We start from the raw sequence: 12,392 nt of genomic DNA on the forward strand, positions 1-12,392 counted from the left end.
AACAACTCCCACCTGCTCACTGACTCAATCATCCTAATGCAATAAACCTCCAGGTACCAATGGTTACTTGTAAAAACCGTCAGGTCGCTTATATAATGAACTATCGAATTTTGACTGGAGATACTGTATTTTTGGGCCCAATCAAACTTGAGGGCTTGACCCTTAAAGGCAACATGACCTCTGAATCTCTGAATTAACCCCACTTTTTTTTTACTGGTCAAAGTTTGGAATAATTAGGATTTTTAATGCTTTTGAAAGAAGTCTCTTATGCTCACAAAGGCTACATCTATTTGATAAAAAACTGTAATATTATTACAATTATTAAAATATACATTTTAAAATATACATATACAACTACATTTCAATATATATTCAAATGATTGAAATTTAAATTGTAATAATATTTTAAAATGTACTGTATTTTTTATCAAATAAATGCAGTATGGTGAGCTGAGACTTGTTTCAAAAACATTAAATGTCAAGATCTATCAGTGATATTCAATAGAAAATAAATCAAAATCAAATGTTCTATGCCTTCTATTTTTCTGCCCTCCAAAAACATTCCCAGCCAGAAGCTGCCCTAACCCTGTCAACATGTCACAGAGATGCAGACCCACCGAGATGGCAGCTGCCGCTGGAGGTCTCAGAGGAGCAGGGACAAGGCAGACAGGCGTCCGCAGACCCTTCGCCGTGACGCCGGTAAAAGTTGGGCAGACACTCCTCACAGTTGTGGCCCTGAGTGTTGTCCTGACAGTCCAAACAAACACCTGAAACACCAGGAGATTATACAGAACAACATTAGCAATAGTATAGACAGAATATGACACTTCATGACTTCCTGAGAGTCTTATGTAAATCATTATATAAGGTGAGGACTAACAACGGCCCTTTTACTGTCCTAAATTCACTGTAAACCTCTGCTTCACGGGGCTTATTGCTTTAATATTATATTATATAAACCAAAGTTGCATGTAATTTCATGCTTAAGTATATGAATGCAAATTAACAGATAATATTAAAGGGATAGTTCACCCAAAAATGAAAATTCTCCCATGATTTACTCACACTCAAGTCATCCTAGGTGTATATGACATTCTTCTTTCAGACGAATACAATCTGAGTTATATTAAAAAATGTCCTTCCAAGCTTTATAATGGCAGTGCATAGCTTCCGGCAGACGGCCTACACAAGTCGACTTACTGCAAAAGAGTAACCCCTGACACGATATATGACGCAGGATGTAGGAGTATCACAAGCTTTGACACGTCTTGCGGTTCAAACAAATAGGGCTGGGCAACAAACTCAAGCCCCTCTTCTCTTATATCGAAATCATCCGGCATTTCTCTTTAAAAATAATTTTTCCGATTTCTAATTCATGACCAGTGTTTTGCTCTATCCTCTGCGCTTACGTCGATACATCGTGTGTCAGGTCAAGGGGTACTCTTTCGACATAAATCGATGCGTACGGCCGTCTGCCGGAAGCTTGTTATTTTAGTCTATAATCGTTTAGTTTAGTTTATACGTTTTAAATATGGATTTTTTTTCTCACACAAATGCACCGCTTCACTTCAGAAGGCCTTTATTAACCCCCTGGAGCCATGTGGAGCCACTTTTATGATGGATAGATGCACTTTCATGGACTTCAAAACAGATCAGCCATTCACTGCCATTATAAAGCTTGGAAGAGCCAGGACATTTTTTAATATGACTCCGATTGTATTCGTCCTGTAGAAGAATGTGATATACACCTAGGATGACTTGAGGGTGAGTAAATCATGGGATAATTTTTAATTTTTGGGTGAACTATCCCTTTAAGCATTATGTGATTTAATAATGTTTATAAATATGAATGAAAACTTCAAATTGTTACACTTTGTTCATATGTTACCAGTTTTGGGGGTATTTGTTTAAAGGGTGGGGGGGGGTCTAATGCCTTCAGTTTTTTTTTTGAGTATGGCCCTGTATGACATCATAAAGGGCGGGATTCCTTGTATAGGCACTCCTGAATGAGTGAATGCGCAACCTCCCGCAGTTTAAATTGAAGCCAATACGGAAGTGACTTAAACTGCAATTCATCGACTGGCCGCTAGGGCCAGGCTCCAGAAGGGAGTAGAATCTCATTGAGCCTCATGTTAAAATGCCCAACTTTACAGCAGAAAATATATGTTTACAGCCTGGTACAAATTGTGGTTTTGGTCTATACGGCTAATTTTGCACATGACAACTGTGAGGGGGGTGAATTTTTTTATAACTCATTCGTTTACATTATATAAAGCCTTAAAGTTTGAATGACAAGTGGATAGCATTTATCTGCTGTCTGTTAGTCAGCGAGTCACCTGGCTGTTGCCAAGATAGCAACAGCCAGCTCGTCCCTACTTTACGCTTCAAAACTGCTCTTCAGAATCCTATGGGTGACGTCACGGACACAACATCCATATTTTTTTACAGTCTATGGCAGGTGCACATCAACCAGAGCGAGAGCAAGAGCACACCCATCAGCGAGCTTCGTTCAGGTTACAGAAGCCGTAGGCAGCGCTGTCATTTTGTTTTTAGATCACAAAATCAACCCTGTCACTAAAGAAGTGTGTTTTTGGTTGTGAGGGAAACGTAACCTTGTTCAGCTTCCCAAATATAACCCAGCGTTAAGGAAACAGTGGATGCAGTTTGTTTTACCGGAGCAACAACGGAGTTCTTCAAGTGTGTTTGTTTGTTCTCGGTCATGTGTTGAAACCGCGGGCGGTGAGTGAAACAGCATCACATGTCTGTGTTGTTGGCAATCGGTGTGTGTGTGTGTGTGTGTGTGTGTGTGTGTGTGTGTGTGTGTGTGTGTGTGTGTGTGTGTGTGTGTGTGTGTGTGTGTGTGTGTGTGTGCTCGTGACTCTAGCTCCGCCCACTGCACGCCTCCACGAGTTTCGGAAAGAATCTGTACAGCTTTTATAAATATGATAAAACTAAAGACTCTTCAGACAAATGAAGAATGCAATACTAGGTACTCAAGACATGAGACTGGCAGAAACTGTGTGTGTTATGTACCCTTTAACTCTGGTTTGATTTTTTATTTTTTCTCATATTGTAGTTGATGAGAATATGAAATCTTGAATGATATCTTTCTTATTTCGGTGAAATTTTGCCTATGTAATTATGTTCACTTTGTTCGTCAGAGTTCACTTTTTTATTCTTCGTTCTTTGTTTTAATGAAAATACATCAGCTTTATCACATCTCAAGCTGCATGTTAAAGTTATCCAGTAATGTTTTGCGTGGAAAATGAAGAAAGACCAAAAAGGCTTTGTGTGTGCAGTATTCTTCTGGCTCTGTGAGTTACTGCTCATCTTGTGCGTGTGTGTGTTTGTGTGTGTGGTATTATGCTGCGGGGCGGGTGTGAGTCTATGAACTGTAAGCAGTCTCCGGAGATGCTGATTGGGTTTTATGACTGAGGCTACTGACTGAGGAGGGCTGTAAATCTGACTGTGGCTCTCCGCATCGGGGGAAAGGTTACCAGCTACCATCTGCACACACACCGCAGAGAGACAGAGACAGGGACAGATGGGTTCCTAGACACATGCACTTGAACAAGCAGTTGACAAACATGTCTATGGCATCAGTAGACTGAGGCCCGTGTGAAATGATTTAAGACAAGCACGCCTACACTTCTCAGATGTCAGCAGGTTTGCTTAACAAATTAACACACACACACACACACACACACACACACACACACACACACACACACACAGCAGCATGAGTATTATTTTGATAGGGTTTTTTGGTTCTGATTCAAATTGAGGTTAATTAAGTCTGGGTTGCCTAGGATACAGGGATGAAGAGAGAAAAGAGAGGGAAGTGTGGAGGATGTTGTGATGAATCGCTCTAGGTGAGTCAATCTCAAATCTGTAGATAATAGTTTAAAGAAATAGTTCACCCAAAAAGAAAAATCGTTGTTATCTATTCATCTTCATGTCATTCTAAAATAGAGTAAAAGTGTCATAATATTCTTAATGATAATATTCTTATAAAATGTAAATGAATTTTAAAAATATGAATAAATAAAAACAATAAAAACAAATAAATATTCTATTCAAAATATATAAGTGTAGTTCATCTGTTTTATAACTTTATTATATGAACAGATCAGTAGTTTATATTGTATTAAAAATTATATTATTAACAGATAATATTGAGTATAATGTGATTTAATTATGTTTATAAATCAAAGCTTCAAAAAAAAAATGTTTTATTACATTGAGAAGTCCCTGGAAGGCTGAGAGTATGTTTGTTGAGTATTTGTTAAAGGTGCAGTGTATAATATTCTATTGGAGGATCTATTGACAGAAATGCAATCAGTTTTCAGTTGTGTATAAAGACCTTACATAATGAACTGTAATGTTTTTATGACCTTAGAATGAGCAATTTCTATCTACATACACCGCGGGTCCCCTTAAAGTGAAGTCGCCATTTTGTGCCACCATGTTTCTACAGTAGCCCTAAACGGACAAACTTCTCTACAGAGTGCTAGCTACTCTCTGCTGTCTCAGACGACGACATCTTTGTCCTTTGTCTGCCTCCGTAGCTTCTCTATGTGCTTCAAAAGGGAAGGGTGAGCAGTGGGTTGCAACTTCACTGCTAGATGCCGCTAAAATTTACACAGTGCACCTTTAAGTTTTTTTTAAAGTTTTTTTTAGATTTTTGTTTTATATTTGGTTCATATTATGTTTTATAATAATGTAAAGTCTTGTGTTTTTTTTATATATATCTATGGCCTTGTTTACATCTGTAATTAAGATGCGTTTTGGTCGATCGGATCACAAGTAGACGAGAGAGACTCATACCCGTTTACACCTGATATTTTAATCCGTCTCTTTTGTCCACTTTCAACCACTTCTGTCCTGATTTCTTTGAGGCGAGGCTCTATAGGTGAGTAAATGTATGTGTTTTTGTTTTAAGATCTTTCGATCTAGTGGATGAAATAAGCTTGTGGAATTTAAACATGAACATGACTGGAGACAATGGAAAAACATATGGAGAGCATCAGCTTTCCTTTCTGCTCTGACAGCCGCAAGACCATGCTGAACACTGTGAGTGTGTGTTAGAAATCAGGAATGGTGAGAGAACTTTGTGCTTGGTACGTTTTTCATATTCAAACTTGGGTCTCCAGCCGACAAACTATAAATCCCGTCTGTCTAGCGCGCTTCCCGTAATGTTTACTCGTTAGGTCTGTAGGCAGAGAGTAGATGTCTTTTGCGGCTGTTTAAATGCATTCGACCACATGAGCGTTTACACTACAAAAGCAATCCAGAATGCATTTTCAACTACCTCTGGAAGTGGTTGAAAGTGGACAAGCTCAAAACGTTTACACCTGTATTTAACGTCTGATCGACCAAAGCGCATCTTAATACCAGGTGTAAACAGGGCCTATGGAGTAAAGAGTTTTTCCAAATGTTTTGATGTTGGTTCGAGTTAAAGGTGGGGTAAGTGGTATTTCAAAACTGCTTTAGAAAAAATGTCTTGGGCCATTTTATTTCTTCTCGATAGGCGAGTAACATTGATTTTGTTTTGTTTCACAGAACTAATATGCTGTCTTTTGCTTGAATATGCTCATGTGTCATGTTTGCTTGATTGTCCATTTGCGATTGTATTGTCGTTCACTTCAGCGATGATAAAGACCTGGCCTGGAGCGTCTAAACCTCCTCCACTCTCTGTTTCAAGCATCAGCTCCCAAAGTGTGTCCGAAAAGTAAGATAATATACTCCTAATATATGTTTGTTTCCTTTGGTTCGTCTTTTCGTGATCGATATAACCCTCTAATCTTGTCATAATTGTAATATTTTCGTAAGTTGGACTGTCGTGCTCGTGCTATCGAGTTGTTCATGAGAACTGTGTTTGTGTTTTTGGGATGTAAGGGATGACTTTTTCACTGAACATTCGACCTGGATTACCATAGTAACACACATTGCTTTCTCTTATTGATGACATCATACCCTTGTCCGGCTGGCACAGCAGATTCCGCCATAGTCTTTGCCTGGGTTACGTATGCGTTGGGCGGAGCTATCAAAATAGGGGCGTGTTTGTTTTGGTGATTTGAAATCAACATTGGTTGACCAGAAAGCGCTTACCCCACCATTAATCTAAAATCTATATAGATTTCATTTTGAAGGAATAGTTCACCACAAAACAAACATATGTCATTCTAAAAATGTCTTTATTATATTCAGTCTTCTGAAGAGAAACAATAGTTTTGTGGCAAATTCAAGTTGTTATTCACCTATACTTGCAGTGAGTTGAACACAAAAACCAGATCAGTTCAATTTTGACTTGGATTTGTCAAGGTGGACGAACTTCCGGATATAAATCCTGTTCCCGAAGTTGTATTTAACTTAATATTCAATGTAGAGATGATAAAAGTGCACTGGACTGACCTGACTGGGGGTGGCAGTAGGTGGAGTGGTTGTTGCATTGGCACGGTTGGCATCCTGTGCTGCTGAAGTGGAAGAATCCAGGGTGGCAGTCGTCACACTTCGGCCCGTATACACCTATCTTACACGTACACATACCTGAACTGCAAGAGAGAGAACACAGGAAACACATGAACAAATCTAAATCTCTGAAAACAATTATGACACTGGCAGTCTGGAAATGTTGCCTGCCTGCTTGTACAGACAACATAGCTCCAGCTCCCAACGTCCTCTTTGTGCATTCAGTTCCTGTGGTATCTTATCACGCTCACACATGGCTTTGCCCTAGACAGCTAACATTCCTGGTCTAAAATGCAGTCAAGCACACTTTAAAGCAGTCTAGACCTTTCATTTTTAATTCCACCATTTCTACATGTGGGTACACATGAGGGACCTGTGGGCCAGACCACATTTGAAACCATCTGCTGTTTCAGACCTGGTTCCAGGAATCCCTCTGTATCTCTCTCACACACACTGATTGTGTCTAATCTTAATGTGCCAGTAAAGTAGTCAACCCAAAATAACAGTAGTCTGACACCTGAAACTACTGAAGCTGTTGGAAGTGTTACATATGTAGGAAATCACAGAGTAAATCAGATATCCAGAACAAAAACAAATCGCCAAACAAATCTCACAGAGAATGATCCACTTACAGTTTATCAACGTAGAACTAAAATCACACAACCACTAAAATCACTGAAATCAAAACTATTTTTTTTACATTTTCTGAAGAAATTGTGAGTGGTTGAAAAGCTAATGTGATTAGTGCGAAGTTATGCAGTTGCTAGGGTTGTTGCTAAGGCATTGCTAGCCAATTTCCAAGTATATGCTAAGTGGTGCTGAGTCGCTTTTAGCATGCTTGCTGTGTAGTTGCTAGCGTGTTCTGTGTGGTTGCTAGGGCATTGCTAGAGTGTTATGGGTGGTTACTAGGTAGTTGCTATGATGGCCTGGGTGGTTTCTAGGTCATTGCGAGGTGAATGTAAAGTAGCTGTTACGGTGATCTGATTGGCTTTTAACCTTTTCTATGTAGTTGCTAGGGTGCTTTGTGTGTTTGCTAGAGCATTGCTAGGGTGTTCTAGGTGGTTACTAGGTAGTTGCTATGATGGTCTAGGTGGTTTCGAAGGTATTGCTAGGTTATAGTCAAGTAGCTGTTAAGGTGTTCTGATTGGCTTTTAGCATGATTGTTATGTTGCTAGTGTGTTCTGTGTGGTTGCTAGGGCATTGCTAGAGTGTTATGGGTGGTTACTAGGTAGTTGCTATGATGGCCTGGGTGGTTTCTAGGTCATTGCGAGGTGAATGTAAAGTAGCTGTTACGGTGATCAGATTGGCTTTTAACCTTTTCTATGTAGTTGCTAGGGTGCTTTGTGTGGTTGTTAGAGCATTGCTAGGGTGTTCTAGGTGGTTACTAGGTAGTTGCTATGATGGTCTAGGTGGTTTCGAAGGTATTGCTAGGTTATAGTCAAGTAGCTGTTAAGGTGTTCTGATTGGCTTTTAGCATGATTGTTATGTTGCTAGTGTGTTCTGTGAGGTTGCTAGGGCATTGCTAGAGTGTTATGGGTGGTTACTAGGTAGTTGCTATGATGGCCTGGGTGGTTTCTAGGTCATTGCGAGGTGAATGTAAAGTAGCTGTTACGGTGATCAGATTGGCTTTTAACCTTTTCTATGTAGTTGCTAGGGTGCTTTGTGTGGTTGTTAGAGCATTGCTAGGGTGTTCTAGGTGGTTACTAGGTAGTTGCTATGATGGTCTAGGTGGTTTCGAAGGTATTGCTAGGTTATAGTCAAGTAGCTGTTAAGGTGTTCTGATTGGCTTTTAGCATGATTGTTATGTAGTTGCTAGGGTGTTTTGTGTGGTTGCTAGGGTGTTCTGGGTGGTTACTAGGTAGTTGCTATGATGGTCTAGGTGGTTTCGAAGGTATTGCTAGGTGATAGTCAAGTAGCTGTTAAGGTGTTCTGATTGGCTTTTAGCATGATTGGTATGTAGTTGCTAGGGTGCTTTGTGTGGTTGCTAGGGTGTTGCTAGGGTGTTCTGGGTGGTTACTAGGTAGTTGCTATGATGGTCTAGGTGGTTTCTAAGGTATTGCTAGGTGATAGTCAAGTAGCTGTTAAGGTGTTCTGATTGGCTTTTAGCATGATTGTTATGTAGTTACTATGGTGCTTTGTGTGGTTGCTAGGGTGTTCTGGGTGGTTCCTAGGTAGTTGCTATGATGGTCTACTCTAGGCAGTTTCTAGGGCATTGCTAGGTGATAGTCAAGTAGCTATTAAGGTGTTCTGATTGGCTTTTAGATTGATTGCTGTGTTGGGTGCTATGTGTGGTTGCTAGGGTGTTCTGGGTGGTTACTAGGTAATTGCTATTATGTTTTAGGTGGTTTCTAGGGCATTGCTAGGTGATAGTCAAGTAGCTATTAAGGTGTTCTGACTGGCTTCTACCATGATTGCTGGGTAGTTGTTAAGGTGTTCTGTATGGTTGCTAGGGCATTGCTAGAGTGTTCTGGGTGGTTACTAGGTAGTTGCTATGGTTTTCTGGGTGGTTTCTAAGGCATTGCTAGGTGATTGTCAAGAAGCTCACAGTGCCCACAGAGAAACTGCTATTTAGATGAATGGGAATACCATAGCCATAGCAATATCCAGGTATTATAGACCTCCTTGGCTCTAATCCCAAACCCAACGTATAAGCAACAGCAATAGTGATTCTTGTCTTAGCAAGCCCAATAATGACCCCTTTTGTTTGTCACTCTTTTATTTAGTAATTTTGCTGATTATCATGTCATTTTAATGGATGCTTTAGCCCTTACTCTTTTAAAACTCATTAGTCATTAGTCGACTCCCCCATACACATAAACACACCTCCATATCATACACTGACATGCATACTCGCACCCCAGGGCTGTTGCGTCAGGTCTGGGGTGAAGGTTGGGGCGAGCTGGGGCTTCCAGGGGTTGTGTGATTGGTTCCTGTGTTTGAGTGGAGCGAGTGATAGATGAGAGAGGGGCGACGATGACACCCGTGGGACAAGCTTAAAGCGCTCAGCCATGCTGAGAGGATCTCAACACTGGAAACCCCAGAAAAACAACAACAGCCGTGATAAAAGAGCCAACGATTAGACCAAAACTAAAAAGGAGATCTGAGAGAAAGTAAAGAGATTTTGAAAGAGATAGAAAGAGGGTGTAATTGAGGATGTATATACAATTTTTTGTAATAAGTTTTAAAGGGAAATGAGTAAATGTCATTAAAATAGCATAAAAAATATAGATGAATGGTTCTAAAAATAGGGGCAGGAACAACATCAGTGTCATCATCACCATCCACCCACATTTACAGACTGATTGTTGATATAACATATGGAAATTGTGACACTTCTGTTTCGCAGAGATGCTTCCTGTGGTGCAAAGAATATCACCTGCCCTGCGAATTCATACACTCACACAATCTGTAATGTGAATGAATAAATACAGACACACATCCTAAATTATATATTAGGGGAGTGTAAAACAGAGACAGAGACAAAGAGTGTCACACCCTCCTTTGAAGACACCATTAGCAAGGGACAGACATCCTTTTAATATAGGCCTGTGTGTGTGTGTGTGTGTGTGTGTGTGTGTGTGTGTGTGTGTGTGTGTGTGTGTGTGTGTGTGTGTGTGTGTGTGTGTGTGTGTGTGTGTGTGTGTGTGTGTGTGTGTGTGTGTGTGTGTGTGTGTGTGTGTGTGTGTGTGTGTGTGTGTGTGTGTGCGTCTGCGTGTGTGTGTGTGTGTGTGTGTGCGTGCGTGCGTGCGTGTGCGTGTGTGTGTGTGTGTGTGTGTGTGTGTGTGTGTGTGTGTGTGTGTGTGTGTGTGTGTGTGTGTGTGTGTGTGTGTGTGTGTGTGTGCGTGTGCGTGTGTGTAAAATATGTAGGCCTATATGAATTATATTTATACTTATTTTATTGTTTCTTAAATATATATAGAGATTGTATAGGTGGTTTCTAGGGCATTGCTAGGACGATTTTTATTTATTCATATATATAGCCTATATATATTTGTAATACAGTAATTCGAATTTAATGGGGAAAAGTACATACTTGTCTTCTCTTATAAATATCATATCTTATATTTTCACTTCATTTTATGGTGCAATATGACCGAGACTTTTCCTCAAGTTGTCATTTGAGGTAAATCAAGTTGGATGCTGTTGTAAATGGTGTAACACTCTTTAACATTTTTCTAAAGCGTGTTGCCACCACAATAGATACAGTAAATGTTCAAAAAGGCACCGCTGTTACCTAACACGCATCCTTTTAACATTTGTGGGGTGTTAGTAGATACATTTGCACTTGCTGTGGGAGAGCGTGTGGGTGGGTGCGTGTGCACGGGCCAGTAGACAGGTTGCCATGGTGACGGCTCAGCTCCCACAGCATTCTGGGGAATGAGAGTGAGGTGTGACATATATGACCTATCAATCACAATCTCCAGAGAAAGAGCCAGAGAGATCAAGACAGAGAGAAAGACCGCCTTTTAACGCTTTAATACGACCAGAGAAAAGGGGTTTTGTGGCGGATGCAAAATACAAACATCTGTCCTTCCTAATAACACTACGGATAACAAAAAATCAGTCAGTGAGAGCATATAAAGATGCCTGTTTCCCAAACACACACCACCACCCACACTGTATCACACACAAACAGTGATTATCAAGGTCAGATAATGATCAATCACACCCAGTCTCACGCCCTTCCCTTGCATTCACATTCATTAGCAGACAGACCCCTCGTCTGTGTCTGTGGGTCAGAGACTGCTCTCTAAAGCCAGCTGTTGAACAGAACCATTCATTAGGGTGGCACATTTAGCATTTTTGTAAACACCAAACAGGACGGCGTTTTATAGCTGTTAGCATCATGATGCTTATCTAAATGCATCCACCCCCGTTCTAGAGAACAAATTTAGCTTTATTTAAAAAGCCATGCGTATAGGAAAAGCTGATTAATGCATTATGCAACTTAGAAATGGCTGTATTCTACAAAGAAAGCTACTAAAATTCAAGAGACGTACGCTATTTGTTGTCATAATATCAATAAAAATACTCGTAATACTGGAAATAAACCTGCCCAGCCAGCCAGCCATTAGCACCATCTCAGCTGTGTGAACATGGCATTATGGTATCGACAGGTCATTTGTAATATGATACACCATCATACGAGCGTCACATGATATTTCACAATAAATATTTCAGTACGTTGTTACACTGTCAAGTAACTATTTGCAAGAAGACCTAATTCATATCTGTGATTAAAGTATCATTGTTTGCATTTAAAGGGATAGTTCACCCAAAATTTTTAATTACCCCATGATTTAAGGCATCCTATAAGTGTATATGACATTTTTCTTTCTGACAAATACAATCGGAGTTATATTAAAATATGTCATGGCTCTTCCAAGCATTATTGCAGTAATATGGCAGCCCAAAAAAGTGCATCTATCCATTATAAAAGTACTCCACACGGCTCCGGGGGGTTAATAAAGGCCTTCTGAAGTGAATTGATGCGTTTTTGTTAGAAAAATATCCATATTTTACACGTTATAAAGAAATATCTAGCTTCCGGCTCACCGCCTTCCGTCTTCAACTTCAAAAAACCATAACTGCCGCGATGATGACCTCAGGCATAAGCACTTTGAACTACGAGAGGCGTCACACTTTCTTTGTGACGTAAGTTGAATACGGAAGGCGGTCCGTTGGAAGAGCCAGGCCATTTTTTTATATAACTGATTGTATTCGTCTGAAAGAAGAATGTCATATACACCTAGGATGGCTTAAGGGTGAGTATTTTCATTTTGGGGTGAACTAACCCTTAAAGGCAAGACAGGTGAATAGGGTAAAAAAAACAAAAAAAAAACACGAATAGATATCACCATAGTTCCCCAGGTGATTACATTAAGAATTGCAAATATTTTTTGTATCACAAGTTTTCTGAA

The 12,392-nt window shown here is 40.0% G+C and overlaps 1 protein-coding gene across 1 annotated transcript in view; it reads right to left on the bottom strand.

The window, feature by feature from the left end:
* LOC307132207 (multiple epidermal growth factor-like domains protein 9) overlaps window positions 1-12,392 on the bottom strand; it is a 52,640-nt gene that overhangs the window by 22,214 nt on the left and 18,034 nt on the right. The window contains exons 3-4 of the mRNA XM_079826379.1: window positions 6,415-6,554; window positions 618-767 (exon numbers count right to left, since the gene is read on the bottom strand). Of these exons, the coding sequence (XP_079682505.1) occupies window positions 618-767; window positions 6,415-6,554 (290 nt within the window). The remainder of the gene's footprint in view (window positions 1-617; window positions 768-6,414; window positions 6,555-12,392) is intronic.

This window comes from Gobio gobio, assembly GCF_949357685.1.
Source record: "Gobio gobio genome assembly, chromosome: 10".
Taxonomy (NCBI): domain Eukaryota; kingdom Metazoa; phylum Chordata; class Actinopteri; order Cypriniformes; family Gobionidae; genus Gobio; species Gobio gobio.